The 17,974-nt window shown below is 39.8% G+C and overlaps 1 protein-coding gene across 3 annotated transcripts in view; it reads right to left on the minus strand.

Moving 5' to 3' along the window:
• Window positions 1-1,596: 1,596 nt before the first annotated feature.
• Window positions 1,597-17,974, minus strand: part of LOC135932776 (uncharacterized) — a 29,125-nt gene continuing 12,747 nt past the window's right edge. For 2 of the 3 annotated variants that reach the window (XM_065470420.1, XM_065470419.1), the window contains exons 17-47: window positions 17,679-17,839; window positions 17,138-17,291; window positions 16,690-16,884; window positions 16,426-16,582; window positions 14,874-15,141; window positions 14,437-14,617; window positions 13,994-14,197; window positions 13,149-13,299; window positions 12,939-13,009; window positions 12,589-12,681; window positions 12,162-12,394; window positions 11,455-11,635; window positions 11,134-11,328; window positions 10,622-10,772; window positions 10,280-10,395; window positions 9,971-10,096; window positions 9,585-9,735; window positions 9,324-9,496; window positions 9,049-9,184; window positions 8,764-8,886; window positions 8,557-8,594; window positions 8,251-8,368; window positions 8,035-8,150; window positions 7,400-7,601; window positions 6,523-6,797; window positions 6,272-6,443; window positions 5,422-5,573; window positions 4,399-4,504; window positions 4,067-4,315; window positions 3,831-3,960; window positions 1,597-3,579 (exon numbers count right to left, since the gene is read on the minus strand). In XM_065470420.1, coding sequence (XP_065326492.1) covers window positions 3,390-3,579; window positions 3,831-3,960; window positions 4,067-4,315; window positions 4,399-4,504; window positions 5,422-5,573; window positions 6,272-6,443; window positions 6,523-6,797; window positions 7,400-7,601; window positions 8,035-8,150; window positions 8,251-8,368; window positions 8,557-8,594; window positions 8,764-8,886; window positions 9,049-9,184; window positions 9,324-9,496; window positions 9,585-9,735; window positions 9,971-10,096; window positions 10,280-10,395; window positions 10,622-10,772; window positions 11,134-11,328; window positions 11,455-11,635; window positions 12,162-12,394; window positions 12,589-12,681; window positions 12,939-13,009; window positions 13,149-13,299; window positions 13,994-14,197; window positions 14,437-14,617; window positions 14,874-15,141; window positions 16,426-16,582; window positions 16,690-16,884; window positions 17,138-17,291; window positions 17,679-17,839 — 4,968 coding nt within the window. In that variant the 3' untranslated portion in view covers window positions 1,597-3,389. The remainder of the gene's footprint in view (window positions 3,580-3,830; window positions 3,961-4,066; window positions 4,316-4,398; window positions 4,505-5,421; window positions 5,574-6,271; window positions 6,444-6,522; window positions 6,798-7,399; window positions 7,602-8,034; window positions 8,151-8,250; window positions 8,369-8,556; window positions 8,595-8,763; window positions 8,887-9,048; window positions 9,185-9,323; window positions 9,497-9,584; window positions 9,736-9,970; window positions 10,097-10,279; window positions 10,396-10,621; window positions 10,773-11,133; window positions 11,329-11,454; window positions 11,636-12,161; window positions 12,395-12,588; window positions 12,682-12,938; window positions 13,010-13,148; window positions 13,300-13,993; window positions 14,198-14,436; window positions 14,618-14,873; window positions 15,142-16,425; window positions 16,583-16,689; window positions 16,885-17,137; window positions 17,292-17,678; window positions 17,840-17,974) is intronic. The other variant, XM_065470421.1, reaches the window with a different exon arrangement.

Raw genomic sequence — 17,974 nt, forward strand, 5'->3', positions numbered from 1 at the left:
TCATTATAGAAACATTTCCCATATAGATGCACGAATAACACTGATACAATGTAACTAGAATGATCAGATGAAACACTTTATTACATTTAATGTTTAAGGTGAATAATCACAATGATTGATGTGTTAATGATCACATTTGTCATGTTTGAAATGAGTTTTGTTGAGCAGGTTTTTTAACTGCTGTTTGAGAAGCTTCATTGGCACTAATATTTTTTTCTGCTCTAGTATCTCTTTGAATCTAATAATAGATGAGCTGCGCTGTAGATAGGCCCTCCTCCCCATCCTTTAAAGTCATCAGGAAGTTGTTGCTTTTTTAACAGAGAGCTGTGAAAGGTGTTGTGCTTCACTTCTCTTTGAAAAGCCTGAGGTGAGGGTCACAGAGGTGAAGCTTGATGCTAAATTTTCAATAGATATTGAAGGAATTGGTTAAAATAATTAGCACCAGTTTGCTGTTTTGTTATTGTGATTCAGACACAGGTGGACTAACTCTGAAGTCAGGAGCTTGAAGCCTCAGCATGATGAGCCGTCCACAGAAATACGTAGAAGGTAAGAACATTAATGTGGTGGTAAATCAACAGGGAGGAGAAAATCTACTCTTCTTATGAACAATGCTGTTTTCATAGAACAAAACAAAATCCTTTTAGTTAAAATATCTTAAATACCTTACTTACAATTTTGTCATACAAATATATGAAATACCTCATTTATGAAGAAAAAAATAAAAAAGTCAGTGATATTGTTATGCAATATACACTGTGTCATGTTTCCCTTTAGTCTAATCCAGCTGTGTCTAAGGTTTTATACCAGAAAACAATGAAATTCTATTAAGCAGTGACATATCTTTACATCTTTCCTCAACTGAAGTAGAGTTAGAACTATTTATTAAATGTTTATGTACGTGTGTGTTCACTTTCTGTCTCCTCTAAATCAGGTGAAGGTCTTCACTTTCAACGTGAAAAGTCAAACAATGCGTTAAAGCTCAGAGTGGCCGTGCTGGTTGTCTGTGTTCTCCTGGTATCGGCTCTCGTGGTAATTTATCTCTGTGAGTTTGTAGTTTTATTTGTGTAGCTTTACATGAATAATTTTCTGATTTATCGTAAATTAAATGAGAATCAGAATGTTTACTATAGAATTGTGAATAAAAATGTAACTTATGACTTTTTAATTCATCTGCTTTAAATGAAATACTTTTATTTAAAACTTCTAACAGGCTTCAAGACAAATTTGTCCAGCATTTTCATTAATACATTTAAGCAAATAAATACATTTTATTTTAGGATATACTGTATTTTTTATTTTACTGTATTATCACCTCTTTCCTATGGCAATGAGCATCAAGTCCTTGCTTCTAGCGCTGTGTCTTATTCAACACATAATCAGTTTATTACAGTCTGTTATTGATTTATTAAAGTTAATAAAACTGTCATAAACTTACAACATGATAACTTGAGTTATGACATGTTTCATTAATTGGATGCTGGACACAACCATAAACATAAATGTGTTTTACCTTTAGGTGAAGAGATGTTTCTTGTGTTTAAAGACTTAAAAATATAATTTACGAAGAATAAAATATCTGAAAGATACTTTTACAAATACTACTGTATGATTTTTACTTTTCCTTATCTTATTTTTATTTTTTCATAAGTGTTTGAGCTTTTGAAAACCAGGGAAATGCTCAGAAATCTTGAGCTAAAGCAGGAAACTGTACAAACCAATGTCGCGGGTAAGAATATGAGATTCCTGCTTATTGTACTAAACCTTTGTTTGTTTGTGACCTCTGGAATTTAATCACACAACACACAGATATTATTATTATTATAATTATTATCATAATCATCATCAACATTATTATTAATAATAATAATAATAATAGTAATAATAATAAACTTTGCTTATCTTTTTTTTTCCAGCATTTTAAGACTTTAAATAGTTCCATACTTATGATTGATCCTGATGAATAACTGTTATTTTATTTTTAATCTTATTGTTTTTAATTTGTTTGGTTTTCAACTTGTTTTGTGGGGTTTGTGTTTTAGAGAGACTGCCTGAAATCAAACCATGCAGTACAGTGCAGCCCACGTGTCCAGAGCCTGAAGTAAAAATTAGTAAGTTATGAATTTTAAACTTGACACATTTATTTATTCTTTATGTATCTGCAGAAAGAGATCAAATAAACAAATGTGTAGCTGCAGGACTCAGGGAGCATCCTGCATCCCTCAAATCAAAAAGGAGATGAAAAAAAGAATTTATGAAAGTCAATTTTTCTTTAATTTCTTTTTCATACCAGTAACAGAACCATGCAGCACAATACCAACTAAAACCCTACAACCTCCTGAAATAAACATGCGTAAGTGCGCATGCACACAAACATACACACACATACACATATATGTGTGTGTGTCTGCGCAAGACACACACACATATATGGACAGGACAGGACACAATGTGGCCATTTTTCAAAAGCTAATGCTGCAAACTTTTAAAGCTTCCTTTCAGAAATGTTTAATGAAAAGATATATATACCATTTAAAATTAAATAAATGTTAATAATTAGTTTGTTCCTGATTTTTTTAATGTGTGTATTATGTGCTAAAACTGCAATGTCACCTGTGAAACGCCTTTTTTGTTGTAACTTTTAAGAATTTACATCAGTGTCTGACCTCACAGAGGAGTTATAAACTAAAGCCTATAAAAATAAGCTTTGTTCTGTCTGTTTTATTAAAATAATATAAAAACTTTCCAGACTGTAAATAGACTCAAGGGAGATTAAAGACAGTTTAAACCAACAGTTGACATTAAACTTTGGAAACTTGAGAGGAACTTTTACAGTAACAGATATTTGTTGCTGGTCTGCAGGGTTCAGATCAGCCTTTTAACCAACGCAGAACTTTCGCAATCAGCAGCACGAAGAGAAAACAAAACATTGCTGACAACTTGATGTGGAACGAGTTATGACAGGAACACTGGCACAGATGTGAGGCGGGTTTCTGTTCAGATTTTATATTGCTGGGAGATTTCTTCTTTCACACGCCTGCTGACTGACTGGTCAGCCAAAATTCAAGGCAAACTGGTGATATAGTATTGACATATTGAGCCGGCATGATGAAACTCTTATTTACAGTTTAAGAAACAGTTTAAATTCAGTTGTAATCTCTAAAGTCTCTTTTAGCTCCATTTTTAGCTTCCACCAGCTGCTGATGGAAACATCTGGTGTCTTTCTGCCACTTGTTCATAAACAGTGTGTTTTTAAACAGCCATCTTTCATTGAATCATGGTGATGTTTTTATTATGTATATATTCTTAAATCAATCTTGATGCACTTATTAAAAAAGTCCTTCAAACACTGAGTCCTCCTGATCAGGTGTAAATGATGGGTGATCCACTGGTTACGGGGTTATACATGTACCCTGTCTCGCCCCCTCCTCCAGCCCTCGGACAGCAAGGATTCGGATGATCGTGGCTTCCACGCTGCTGTCATTGAGCGGGGCAGGCGAGAACCACAGAGGGCTGCTGGGAAGGCAGCTCCGATCTGGCTGGAGGTAGAAAAGATCGCTGCGCTGCCTCAGCGATGCTGGACTACATGAAATAGAAGAAAAAGTGTTTTTAAAAAAGACAATACTAATAATTTGAGGTCATTAAAGTTAGACATCTCTAAATGTAAATACATTTTATACGTTTTGTACCTTATTTTAGTGTTGATACAGAACTGTTTCAGTTTCTTATGCATTAAATGGGTTCGCAAATTTCAAACTAGGAGAAGTAATACAGCTGATAGATGGAGATAAAGGGTGATAGGCATAAATCCCTAAGGAGTTAGAGACACCGACCACTTGGAGAGGTAGAACTCGTAGAGTCTGACTGGACAACGAAGGGGGTTCTCCTGGTTCTCCATCATCTCCAGGAAATCCTCCTCAGACTCGTTTTTCTTAACCTTCTTAGCTGGGACGTCATACATGTCTGAAGAACACACAAAAACACAACATGACTTAAGTAAAATTGTAAACTACCATGTCATACAATTTACTATACATGAATTTCATTTGGACCCTCAGCCGTTTGGTACCTGACTCTTCGTGGTTTGTACAAGTAGGTGGGTGGAAGCGTAAGAAGGTGGTCTTGGTGTTGCTCTTGCTGGTTTTGGTGCAGAGTGTGATGTTTGCAAAGGACAGCCGGCGGTGCTGCTCGACTGTGGTGAAGCCAAAGTACTTGCAGAAGAAGAAGAGCAGCGTGTTGAGCAGGACAGTGGGGGAGTACGCCCCCAGCTGTTTACAGTCCCACAGAAACTGCTCCTCCACACAGGACAGGACACAACCTGCAGAAAACAACGGGCAGCTGATGGACCTGATCAAAATATCAAAGACAGAAAAAAAAACTAAGCTGCTGAAGATAATTTACCTCCACATGTGACTGAAGGTTTAAGGATCTTGGTCAACTCAGTGGAAAACCTGTCATAGATGAGATCACTGAATATGTTCTCCAGCCGACCGTTCTGAAACAGAAACTACAGAGAAAGACAAAAACAAATATGGCTCATTAAACACTAAACACAGGATATGGTTATGATAAACAGGTGGGTGATAAAATGAACAGAAAAAGTAAACAATCGCTGAGTGTTGGATCAGTGTGCCCACGGAGCAGCATGAAAGCCCCATGACACTCTCCCAGCCTCTAAATCTTATCATTAGCTGCCCCCTCCTTGTTTCTTTCACCTCTTTGTGTGTATGACATGGAAACCAAACATACAGGTAAGCGTGAGTATAGATAGTATATATAAGTATAGTATAGATAACACTGGGTAGTGTGGAAACTTGTGCTGTAAAAACAAGTCCACCGCCATCGACTTCGCCCAAATCACCAGAACACAAACGTCAAAAAGCCCAGAAGCCCCAGATTCTGGGCTTCATGACGCAAAGACCACGAAGACGAGAACACCAGCGTGCTGTGTGAGAAACATGCATCAAAGTGCACACCAGCGCCTAATGCCACCATGAAGATCTAGTTTAAGCCAGCCAGCAGACGTAGTAAGCGAGAGAAGGGCCCAGAACGCCACAGAAGCCGAGGGACAGCAAACAGACCCGAAGTCCAAGAAGGGCGCTGGCCAGCACAACCCAGGCACCATGGCCAAAGGCGCAAGACAACCAGCAGCCCCAAAAGGAACCCACCCAAGCCCCACACTCCTGGACCCCCATCAATCTTAGAAGCAAGAGCCACCCACCCCAACTCAGACAGCTGGGCAAAGGGACAGGCACGCAGGGAGGACCCAAGCACTGCACCACACAGGCCAGCACAATGCGAGGAGGGCAAAAAAAGGAAAAGGGAAGAGAAGGAGCCAGAGAGCCAAGTTAGAAAGAAACAGCAGGATCAGGCAGCCAATTTGCCATTAAATATAAATGTATATACAGTTATTTCTAGTCTTACCAGCTGAATGCTGAGGCAGAGGTAGAACAGCCTGTTGGGGGAGTACGGCTCTCCATCGGACTGTTTCACCTCCCTGATGAAGCAAAGCAGGCAGCCGCTCAGTTCAGCCACAGAGCAATGAAGGAGGTCCGCCTTCAGCGTCAGTGCATGAGCTAACAGATGAAAGAGTCATGAAAAGGTTTTAATGGATTAGCTTTGACATCAATGCCTTCATGAGACAAAATACAAAAAAATAAAGTTACACTCAAATTGTATTCATCTACTCTTTTTTATGAAATTGTGAATTTTATGAATGTGTCAGAATGGAAAGACAAAAGTTTCTCAAAGGACTCCTGATTTTATGGTCTCTATACACTGAAGGTCAAACTTAAAACTTGTTTTCCAGCTACAGGACCTGGGCATCGTGCAGTCACTGAGTCGACCATGAACTCCTCTGTATACCAAAGTATTTGGCTTTGGAGTCAAATGTGAATCATGAAACAGGACAATGATCTCAAGCACAACAGAATGGCTCAGAATGAATAGAGTCAAAGTCAAAGTCCAGACCTCAACTCAACTGAAATGCTGTGGCAGGACCTTAAGAGAAATGTAATCCTGCTAGATTCTACAATGTAGAGGGGTGTAGTTACTTTTTCACAGGAAAAATGGGGAAATTTTCAAACAGCAGCATGAAGTTCTTAAAAGTTAGAAAAAAGCTCCATCCTCTACCTGCACATATGCACGAACAAAGCAGAAAACAGCATGTGTTATGTGTTTGCTGGGATTTTTCCACCTGAATTTTTTCATTCATTTCAAAGAGGAAAACAATATAAAACTTACAGACAAGCAAAAAAAATGTTACTAAACATACAAGAAACGGGCTCCAGGTTGGTCTGTGACTCTCTCCACTTGATCCATCTCTTCCAGGCATCAACTCCACATTGACTCTTCAGTGTGTTTTGCTTTGAACACACTGGTTGAGTAAAGTCTGTTTCAGGAGTGTCTTGCTCATCTTTCTTTGAAAGCTGCTCCAGGTTACAATCCTGAGACACACAGAAGAGTCAAAACCAGAGAAAAAAATGTAACGCAGCTTCTAACCAGCCAGCTCAGCTGGTTTCTTACCTTGTTCTTGTCTTTGTCCAAAGTTTGTGGTACTAAAATTGGAGCAGGAGGAGCGACGGGTGATCTCTGAGGAGTTTCCAGAGCTGAAGGAGGAGAAAGAGGTGGGAGGTCAGGAAGAGGGCTGCTGGGCATGTCCTCATCTGAAACTGGAGGGGAGGTTTGGCTGCCTCGCAGCTGAGTGACCGGCCCGGCGCTGGTATCAAAGAAATCCTCCTGGTTGTCAAAAGCCGGCTTAAAATCTGTACGCAAGTCACTGCTGCAGCTCCTGGCGTGGTCTGAAAATAATGAAAAAAAACCAAGAGAGAGAAACAATTCTTTTATCCTTGATACTTTTTTATTATTAGAGAAATAATATGCACTTATTACAGGAAAGCAGGACCTATAATCCATGTGACAAGACCTTTTACAAAGCACATATTCTGACAGCTCAATAAAACCAGCAAGTTCAACAACTGCACCTAAATGGAGTAGAGCCAGCTGTTATTATTACTAACCCGAAAAACACTCTGTATCTAAGTGTTGTTGAAGCTAATAGTAACCTGTGTATTAACATTGTTAACAGGTAATACCAAGGTGTGTTTGTTTACAGGAAATCTCTGGTGACACAGGATCTTTGAAACAGTTGTGACTGTCACGTCCATCCCGAGTAAACCGAAACTTTAAGTTATAAATGAACGATGAGACCATAACAATGACACAAATAGAGGGAACAGACATAGTTGCTGTGATTTCTATAAAAACAGTTGTTTGGTTCAGTTTGGTTCATGTGTCCATAAATGATGGAAACTCATTTTTCTTACCCAAGTACTGCAGGTTGTCCTGTTCCTGTAAAAATGTAACTCTGTAATTATTTTATGTAATTAAAAACAAGTCTTACCCTGCAGGGTTGAAGGCTTGTGTCTTTCTTCTTCTTTTATCATTTGTCCATGCTTCTGCCCTTCCTGGCTCTGCTCTGTCTCCGTCTCAGGCCTGATGTTGAGCTCGCCCTGTAAGCTTTCAGGATGCAAACTCTCTTTTGTGGATTTGACCATTGACTCAGAGCCATCTGTGTTCACAGGGAGGACCAGGGGCACAGGCAGCTGTGGGAAACACAGACTTAAGACTCAGGTTTCTACTGATTTTAAAAGGTTGAAATGCGCCAAATGACAAATGTACTTAACAAAGTTAAAAGCAGCAGGACAAACAGCTTTCAATAAATTATCATCATTTTTTAATGAACCACAACTCAGAAATGTTTTTTCCTCAAACAGAAAAAAACCTTAAAGGAATTTTTAAAAATATGTAACCTAGAAATGACAAAGCAACATTTAAGTAATTTTAACCTCCTAGGACCTGCAGTCCACATATGTGGACATCACATTTTGCGTTATTTAGACCAAAATACTCAATTTTGCTCTACATGGGCCTGATATCCACTTACGAGGACATTATACTGCTACTGTTCTATCAAATTTTAAAATGAACACCCTCATTTGTGGCTCTCGTTTAAGATCAAAGATGTGTTTTACTTACCAGTAAGGGCAGGCACACCGGCTGTGGAGTGTACTGGCTGTACATGTTCATAGGCACAGGAACATAAACCGGCACTGGGACAGGCAGGACTACGATTTTAGGATCACAATGGTCTTCTAACAACAGAAAAGAAAAAATTGAGTAAACACCAAAACTGTTAATTCTGAAAAGATGGTACCTGTTCATATTTCACAACAGACATTTTATGTGCTTCACCTTTTTGTGTCTCTATCTTAAGAGCCTCTTCTGTACAGGAGACTCCTTTGTTATGAACCAGCGGAGTACAGATGATCGACTTGTTCTTCAGCTCCTTTGGGACAGTCTGAACGCTGGCCTGGAAGAACAGACAGGTCACAAAAACATCTTCAACTACAAACAAATCAAAACTACGACAAAGACAACTTGGCTTCATTTGTAACACAGATCACATTATTAGGTTATTCTGAAATTTAGCCACTTCTAATGTGTCAAAAGAGAAGTTTATATAGAAGCACATTGATTAAAACATCTTTGTAGACTTACATGTCCAATGACCTTTGTTTGAATGTCAGTGATGGAGCCTGTGGAGAAATGATAGTCAGAAAAAAACATGGCAACAAAGGTAAAAACTCAGAGCAGCTAAAACAAAACACACACAGCATCACAATTTCCCACAATTACTACTCAGTTTATTTCCTGGGTGAAATATTAACATGTGTTAATATATAATGTGTCTGTGTGTGCGTGTACCAAGCTGTGTAGAGGCTGCTGAGCCGCTGTGCTGCCTGGTCAGAGCATTAGCCAAAGATATAACATTCCCAATGACAGGAGAGGACTGTGCTGGTGCTGCAGACACCGCAGATGAAGAGACTTCTGGAAAGAGAGGAGAGCCAGTCAGTGGTGCTAGTAACTGATTAAACTTCAGCAGAGATTTATAAAGCCTGTAACTGACCCAGGACTCGAGAACGAATTACTATAACCTTCACTTAACCAGGAAGCTCCATCAAGAGCAAATGAAACAGCAAATGTGCATACCTCCGTCGAGCATCTGAACCTTGTTACTGCAGAAGTGCAGGAGACACTTCATGCCACAGAAGTATTTGACCTCTCCCAGCAGTGGCAGACTCTGCTTTAGTTTCCCTTTGTTACTGCAGGTGTCACATTTTGCCAACTGAGAAAAAAGTTGGTTAGGAGGAGAATTGGTGATTAAATTGTCTTTATGCAAATTATATTCAAGAGTAAAAAAAAGGAAAACCCCTTCATCTGCAGCAGACAGACTGTGCAGAGTGTGAGCATCACCCTTCACTTACATGGCTGAGGAGCATTTTGTATTTTGAGCAGCAGGCTTCAGAGCAGAACTCGATGTCCATGTCTTCACCCGGTGTCGTCACCAGACTCTTGGATATCGACTGGCAGTAACTGCATGAGCGACAGTGTTTACCCCACTCTCCTTTCAGCTCTTGACAAAAGAGCGTCTTGCAGGCTGCGAGAAGAGAAAGTTGAGGCTCCAGTAAACTTCCCGATCATGTGAAATCGACCATAAACAAACTACTCTGGCATGTTCTCCTTACCATCGCTGCAGAAGCAGCAGTCTTTGCCGCCGATTCTCTTGACGTCTTTGATGATTCTTTCATTCTTACAGTATTCACAGGTAGCCGTGATGCTGTTGACCCTCTTAAATTCTTGAAAACAGGCCACACTGCATGCAAAGTATATTTTTTCCTGCACACAAACACGGTTATATTTTGATACAAATCAGTCCACATAAACATGAATGTTTCTAACAGTTTACGGGTGACAAAGAGACAGTTTAACAGCTGCTGTAATAACAGTGTTGAACTAACAATGCATACAATCAAGAGAGGAAAAAAAAGTAATTTCTGACAAAATTTTCAACCCATACATCCCTCACTGTTTGTGGTTCTCCACATTTAAAGAAAGGACGGCAGAATGGAACCTTTCTCTGGATGACTTTGGGTGTAGTTAATACGATGCTTTGACACTGGGCGCATAGCAGCTTCGGTGGTGGATGGAGGAAATCCCTTTGACTTTTATCGGGGACTCCTGCAGGATTCTGGCTCTCCTGTAGATCAGAAAAAAGAAAGAAATGGGCGAGCCATTATTCAAAACTTCTGACAGAAATGTGAAAAACAAAGTCTTAAAGTCAAGCACGCTGTAAAGAAAGTATTTCCCCTTCAGGTGCTTTTAAATGTTTTTGGGTGGCAATCGAGGGCTTTGCTTTATTAGCATATATTAAATACATTACCCTGAAATCCATGCCACACTTAAGAGTGCAGAAGTTTCTGATGGAGGCATCTGACATGGCAAGGTGACAGGTTGGCACTGCAGCCTTACCACAGTGGTCACAATTCAATGAGGCACCTGAGGAGAAGGGGAGGTTTAATCGAGGAAAGCATGAAACTGAGCAGATTTATGTTTGCACCTTTGAATTTCAAGTCTTTTCATATAACAGTTTAAAAAATGCTTCATCTCCAGGTTTTACTTTTATAAATAAAAAATAGTTAACACAATGAAAGTTTGAAGCTTCTCGGTTACAAACAGAACTAAATAAGACAAACAGAAGCTGAACAAAGCATCCGTCCTATACCTGATGAATTGACAGCCTGGATCTTGAATGCCGACACGCAGCCTTTGGTGCAGAAGAGCTCCACAACATTTTCACTGTTTTTGTTTTCAACCATGTCTGATATCGGAGAAGTGTTACGGCACATGGTGCACGGCTGCGGGGTTTGGATTTTCTGTGCAACAACAAAAAGCAAAGACTCAGTTCAAATTCAGCTCGTGCCATTTTTTGAAGATTAGGAAAAAGTAACATTTTGCTTTTAGAAATTGCCTAAAATCTTAAATGATAAATGAACCTCCTTTGATTCAGTTTTGTTCCGACTTGCTTACACTTGCAAACTTGCAGCCAAAGCTGCCTCATATGAGTGTAGTAATGCCCTCTTTTCTTAATGTCATACAGACCCAGCTGTCTAACACTAAGTGACAAACGCAATCTGAATCCTGGGTTTTTGGCTCATTTTTTAACATATCCGATGTGTTTAATATTTGCCACAATACATTCACAACAGTAGGAAAAGCAAACTTTATCCTTCGGACCTGCTTGAACCTTGCCAGACACTCTTCGCTGCAAAGTTTGTTGCTGCCCTCCTCCATCTTGAGCGTGAGCGGTGTTTTGCGGTGTGCGCGGCAGTTCGCACAGATGGTGATGTTGTTCATGCCACAGAAGCGCAGAAAACACGGCTCACTGCAGATCTTGTGGATGACGTCCTCTTTCGTGACCTCGTGTTTGCTCTACAAGAAGATAAACAGAGGTCAGGCTCATTTAGAACACACGAATCCAGCTAACAAATAAACTGCAACTTAATCATCGAGCAGGCAGTGTCGTGTAATTAGAGAAACTGTTCCTTGGTCTCTTACAATGCAATATCTGCTGCACATGCTGCATTGTGAGTGTGATGAGTGGGCAGCCATGGGTATTTTGGTGGACACTTGTTTCTTGTAGTTGAAGGAGGACAGGCAGGTCTGGCTGCAGAAATCCTTCTTTGTCCCCTCGTTATCCACCGGGGCCTCGAGGATGTCCTGAGGCTGTGTTATCACTCTGAGAGAACGAGGAACGGTAAGATTTTAAAAATTCAATAGAGTGAAGTTTAGATGAAGTTGAAATGAGTTAAATGACATCAGTTATTCTGTGAATGAGCCTAAAAAGAAAAAATAAATAATTGGAGCTGTTGGGTTTATCTAAGCACAAGCCCTGCTGGAACAATAAGACAACCAAAGCAGCACCAAAACAAGACACAAGACAGAGCACTTCGTGTGATCACTTCTGTGGGAAGGCGACTAAGGTCAAGTGCTGTTCCTTCCACTTTAACCCCGTCAACCTCGCTCCTTTTATTGTGATTACATGAATATGCATAGTTCCATTAACACGTGACAGTCTCAAACAGGCATGTGTGTACGCAGAGCATGCGCCTGTCTGGATGAGACATTTAACAACATACAAACAATTATATATCTTTAAGCATAAATGACTGTGTTTATTATGTTTCTAAGTACAAATGACAGTCTTAAGTTATCACTCTCACAAGAGCAGTCCAGCAATCAAAGACTGGGACTGTTAGACTCACTGAAGACAGAAGTGGCACGTCCCCCAAACTGGTATCTTTTGGTAAAATTTCAGGAGGCAGGAAGTGGAGCAGAATGCGCCAGTGTGGTTCTTCTTCTGGTAAACGGTCTCTCCATCCACGAGGGCGTGTTTGCAGGTGGAGCACGATGCAGGCACATCCGTGTTGGTGAGCGAGGGCTCTGCAGGTTTGGATTCATCAGTCAAGGAGAAAACCGACCCAATCTTTAAGTCCTCCTGTGAAAACCAGAACAGGAGACGATGTGCCGGTGGAGTGCTGTTTAAATGATCCCCTGGATATTTAGATGATTTAATGTTTTTCTAGTTACAATAAATAACATCATTGTGTCCAGTAATATGTAACTGAAATACTAAAGAAGTTACTGTATGATGTAAAGGGGAAAATGATAGATAATGATTGAGTATCTTACCTTTACTACATTTGGCTCCTTCTTGATGTCCTGATGAGAAACTGAGGCTGTGAGACTCTGGCTGTACTCCTCATCGATGGGCTCTGTTTTGATCTTGATGAAGAGGCAAGAGTGATTTGGATTAACTGTGTAAGGTTAATAGCAAAGGCTTACATGTGGAGCACTGTGAGGACTCTAATGTAAGTGGTAATGTACTGGAAACCAATTTAATAAACAGAATTTATTCTATTCATAAATTGCTGTTATCATTCAATTGTTAATAACATTTATTCTGTCACTGAATCCAAACTGGGTTTAAGATATTCATACATTACGGCTACTAACGAAGAAATTTTTAACATAAAACTTACGCAGTCAAGATGTATTAGAGATGGCTTCACGTCTTTAACCTCACAAACTTCAGATGAAGAGTTTTTCTTTTCTATAAAGACAAAAGCATGAACAAGATTTCTGCATTTGACAACTAAAAGCTTAAAAACTGCTGTCCAAATGCAAAATTCAGCGCAGCACTGCACAATAGAGCACGCTTTCTCTGCAGTTTGAAATATGACTGGAGATACCCGTCACACTGAAGGTCTGGGCCTCGTACACCATCATACACCTGTTGCTGCAGAAGAACTCCAGCCTGCCTTCATCATTTTTATTTTCAATCATGTCTGCCAGCTGATGGGACGTCTGGCACATGGGGCAGAGCTGACGAGTGTCAACTTTCTGCAAAGATAACGAGAAAAAAGATTTGAGATAAAGAACACCATTACCTTAGACATTTATGAAGGTGAGACTCGTAATGGTTTTTAAAACTGTGAACTGAGTGTCTTAAACAGAAGTTATAACATTTTGCTGTTTGCATTTAAGCTGCACATGTTTTGCTTAACACATGAAACGCCTGGTGATGACCTGTTATTAGTTCGTTTAAATTATTGGCTGCTCTATGTGTTAAATATGCCCTGATTTCTTTTTATTTCTCAAGTCCTTAGTTTTCAAACATCCGGTCCTGAAATAACATTTAATGAACATTTAATAATTTCTGTGAGTTTTCCTCATACTGACACAGTAACAGGATGTCTGGATTATATGATGGAGTTACATTAAGCACAAATACATTAAGGGAATATATAAAAGATGGCCTCATGTTACCTGCACATAGCTACCTTACCACAGACATGGTTGCTTGATTATGATTAGTAACTAACAGTTTAAATAACTAAAAATAATAAAACATGCTCCTCGTTCTCTTTCCTCTCAACTAGCCACCTGCCAGCGATCTCTTCCTGTTAAAAAGGAGTTCTTCCTTTGCACTTTGCACATTCCTGCTATGAATGTGTTGTTTTAGGCACATTCAAGTCTTTTTGTCAAATATGGAGATAATATGTTTCTATTTTGGTTTTGTTTTTTATTTCTGCACCTCTTTAAACTTGACCAGACATTCATCACTGCAGAGGGCTTTACTGCCGTCCTCCATCTTCACCATGAGACATTTGTTGTAGCAGACGGCGTCACACATGTCGCAGAGAGACAAGCACAGGTTGTTGACTTTGCGGTAGCTCATGAAGCAGGAGTCACTGCAAAGTCTGTGGACCACGCCATTCAGGGTCACCGTGAATTTGCACTAAGATTGGAAAGGGAACGTGTTAAGAGTAGTTATTACAAAAATATATTATGAACGTGATAATAATAACACATTTTGAATCAAAAGGATGGAGATATTCTGCAGTTTTTTTTAATTGTCACAAACACTCTCCTCCAGCGTTGTCTAAGGATCTTTAAACAGTTCATGACAAATGCGCTACAATCCCCAGTGCATATAAAGCAGAGTTCAGAGTAATTTACTTAATTTCTTTTCCTTACATAACAACATCTGGCACACATCCTGCACTGTGAACTAGGTCCCTCTTTTGGTGGAGGCTTAGTAGCAGCCTTTTTCATTTTGGATGTGACGGAGGAGAGACATGTATTGCTGCACAACTCCTTCATAGTTCCCGAATCATCCACCGGAGCCAGGATGATGTTTTGAGGTCGCGTAATCACCCTGAAGAAATAAGATGAATGAGATCAAATTTACAACCAGGCAAAGATTTGACGATGGAGCTCCTGAACTTTCAGAAATGTTAATTATTCATTAAAAACAATCATCTTTATAAATTTCTGAGTCACTGAGATTCAATTTTTTGTAGATCAGCATGTCAAGTTACCACATTCACAAACTTGTTGAATCTGTAGAATGTTTGTTTTTATGCATTTAACCCTGCCACTCGTTTAAATGTAGAATTAAAATACAGACTTACTGAAAGCAGTTGTGGCACTTTTTGATGGGTATTTTGATCTCGCGACGCTTTTCATGTAAGCAGGCCATGGAGCAAAAAAACTCCTCTGTGTCTTTCAGCTTGTAAAGTGTCTCTCCTTCCGACAAATTCTTTTTGCAGTGGAAACAGAGCGTGCACACGTCGGCGATGAGCAACACTGTGTCATTTGGTTCGACAGCAGCAGGAGAGGCATCGTTTTCACGGGAGGGCGAACACACCCTCACATCCTCCTGTGGGAAGGGCCTTTTACCTACAGTTAAGGTGATTGCTTGGATTTAGCAAGTAAAAGTACAACAAGTCACAACATCACAGACTTCTACCAACAGTATTTGAATTCTATGTTTTTCTGTCACTAGATTTCTCTTTATAGAGACATGTTTGTTAACAAACACATCAGTCTTATTACTATCTTCATATAACAACATCATGGTTATTACAAAATAAGAGTTTTTGAGTATTGGTAAATCCTGTGAAAAAGTTATAATTCAGTAGCTGTTGGTTTTGAAATAGTGACAGTGAAAATCTGACCACAACACTATCACTTCTGAATATCAGGAAACCTCAAAAGAGTGAAAAGGAAGAAAAAGAGATAGGAGTGCCACTTGAAAGGCTGATTCAGTCTGAACTGTTTTTGCAGTAGTTACACTGCCTCACTGCTGGATTCTGTGGTTTCTCATGTCACACTATGATTTTATTTTACCTTTTAGATGTGGGATCAGTGCACTGTGGTCCTATTTTTTTTTATGAAATCTATGACAACCCAAGATTTTCCTCACACCCTATTCCTCCATAAATGCTACACAAACATAATTCAATCATTTCAATTATATTATCATTTCACCCTAAACCATCTCTGGGGTTTTGAGGGGGAAACTCTAAGCATTTCTCTGGGCAATAATGCTGTTCCAACCACACCTTTGCTTGATCGCACCTGTGCGAGATCATTTCTTGGCACAGTTGAGCACCGGTTAAATTTCAGCCAAGCTTTGGCTGTCAGAGAGATGGCCTCACATTTGACTCTAGAATACTTTGGTTTTGGTCAATTCAGTGGTTACAATGTGCCCAAAACCTCTGCCACAGGACCTGGAAGCAGCCATCTTCTGATGTCACAATTTTCAGATCATGTCAAACTGGTTCTTGAACATGACGATGAGTTCACTGCACTCAAATAGAACTCACCAGAACCCAATCGAGCACCTTCGGGAGGTGATGGAACAGGATATTTGCTGATATGCAGCTGACAAATCTGCAGCAACTGTGTGATGCTATCATGCCGACATGAACCAAAATTTATGAAACTATACCATGAAGAATTACGGCTGTTTTGAAAGCTAAAGGGGTCAACACAGTGCTAGTAAGTTGTACCTGATTAAATGTCTGGTGAGACTATAACTTGTATGTGATAAAAACAGTTTAAATTGTTTCGTTTTAAGAAGTGAGAGCTATATGTCTTTTATAACGTCTCTGATTTTGACCTGAAGATCCAGTAAAAAGAAGTGAAAAATGGACATTTGACAGATTCACTGTGGATTACCTTGATCCATCTCATCTGTCGGTCGCAGCTTGTAAGATTTCACACAAAAGCGGCCACAGAAGAGCTGCACCACATTCTCATCGTTTTTAAAGTTAACCATGTCCGAGACAGGTCGTGAAAAGAGGCAAGTGGTGCAGCGTAGGAGCATCCTGGAGTTCTGCAGAATAAATGTTTTTTTAAAAAGCGATCTTTGGGTTTTTGTGTAGATCATTACAACATTTTGGTCCCACAACTTTGCATTTTTTCTCTCTGATGTATCCGCACCTCTTTGAACCGCTTCAGACAACCACCACTGCAGAATGTTTTGGTATCATCCTCCAGCTTCAGCGTGAGCGGTTTGCTGCGGCACACAGAGCTGCAGTTCTCACAGATGCCCATGTTGTTCTTGCAGAAATCATCTAAGCATGTGTGGCTGCAAAACCTGATGACGGCCTCGTTCAGGGTCAGCTCACACTTAGTCTGAAGTCGGTGAGAAAGGAGCCATGGACATAAGATTATGGATTATAAAAAACATTATTTTTTGTTTAGTTATTAATATTAATAAAATGCCATTGAACGGGATAATAAAGAAATACAGCTCTTGAAGGAAACACTGTGATGTGCATGTCTATGCAATTAAAGGCAACAAATAAGATTTTTTTTTTTAACCATAATAAAGGAAAAAATAAAAACTCTGAACACCCAGGTATCAAAAGAAAAAAAAAGTGCTTACACTGCAGACTCTTTTGCATATGTTGCAGACTGACTTTCGTGTTTGGGTGGATCCAGACTTGAAAGAGCACAAGCAGGCCGGGCTGCAGAAGTCCTTCATAGTTCCTTTAGTGTCCACAGCAGCCATGATGAGGTCCAGAGGCTGCGATATCGCCCTGATCGAAGGGGAGGGGAGGACAAACGCTTAACACAGACACTTACATATCCTATAACCATCCTACCTGCTCAGCAACAAACAGGAGAAATTAAATAATCGTCACCTGCTGGACAAAGCGATTCATTCAGCAGCTTAACAGGTAGATAATTCCATCAGGAGCTGCTCTGAAACACGGGTCTAAACTGAGAGCAATCATCTGGTGGCTGCTTAACTAACAAAGTAACGTCATGCAGTTTATAACTTAATGTCATAATAATGTCATATTGGTGTATATACTCTTTGGTTATGCTGCCCTCAAGTGGATAAAAGTCTTTAATAGAAATAAATGAAAACAGTCCGTGCCTGTTAGTCATGGAGAACAGAGCACAGTTTCAACAACACTCACTTATGACAGTGGTGACAGGTCTTGGTGGCCGGTTTGTTGTAAGAAAACATCTCAAACAGACAGGTTTTGGAGCAGAAGACGTCTGAGAAGCCCTTCTTCTGGTAAGCAGTGTGTCCCTTCATCATGCTCTTTTTGCAGCGGGAGCAGTTCATGTGCACTGCCTGAAATGTAAAAGAGTAAATCACAGAGTTGATTAAACACATTTTTACAGCATTTTATGCACTGATGAGCTACAACACTAAAACCCAAACGTGTAAAACACAGATTGCCATTGCTGTGGTGCGCTAAAGACGATC

This window comes from Pelmatolapia mariae, linkage group LG22 (genome assembly GCF_036321145.2).
Source record: "Pelmatolapia mariae isolate MD_Pm_ZW linkage group LG22, Pm_UMD_F_2, whole genome shotgun sequence".
Classification (NCBI taxonomy): domain Eukaryota; kingdom Metazoa; phylum Chordata; class Actinopteri; order Cichliformes; family Cichlidae; genus Pelmatolapia; species Pelmatolapia mariae.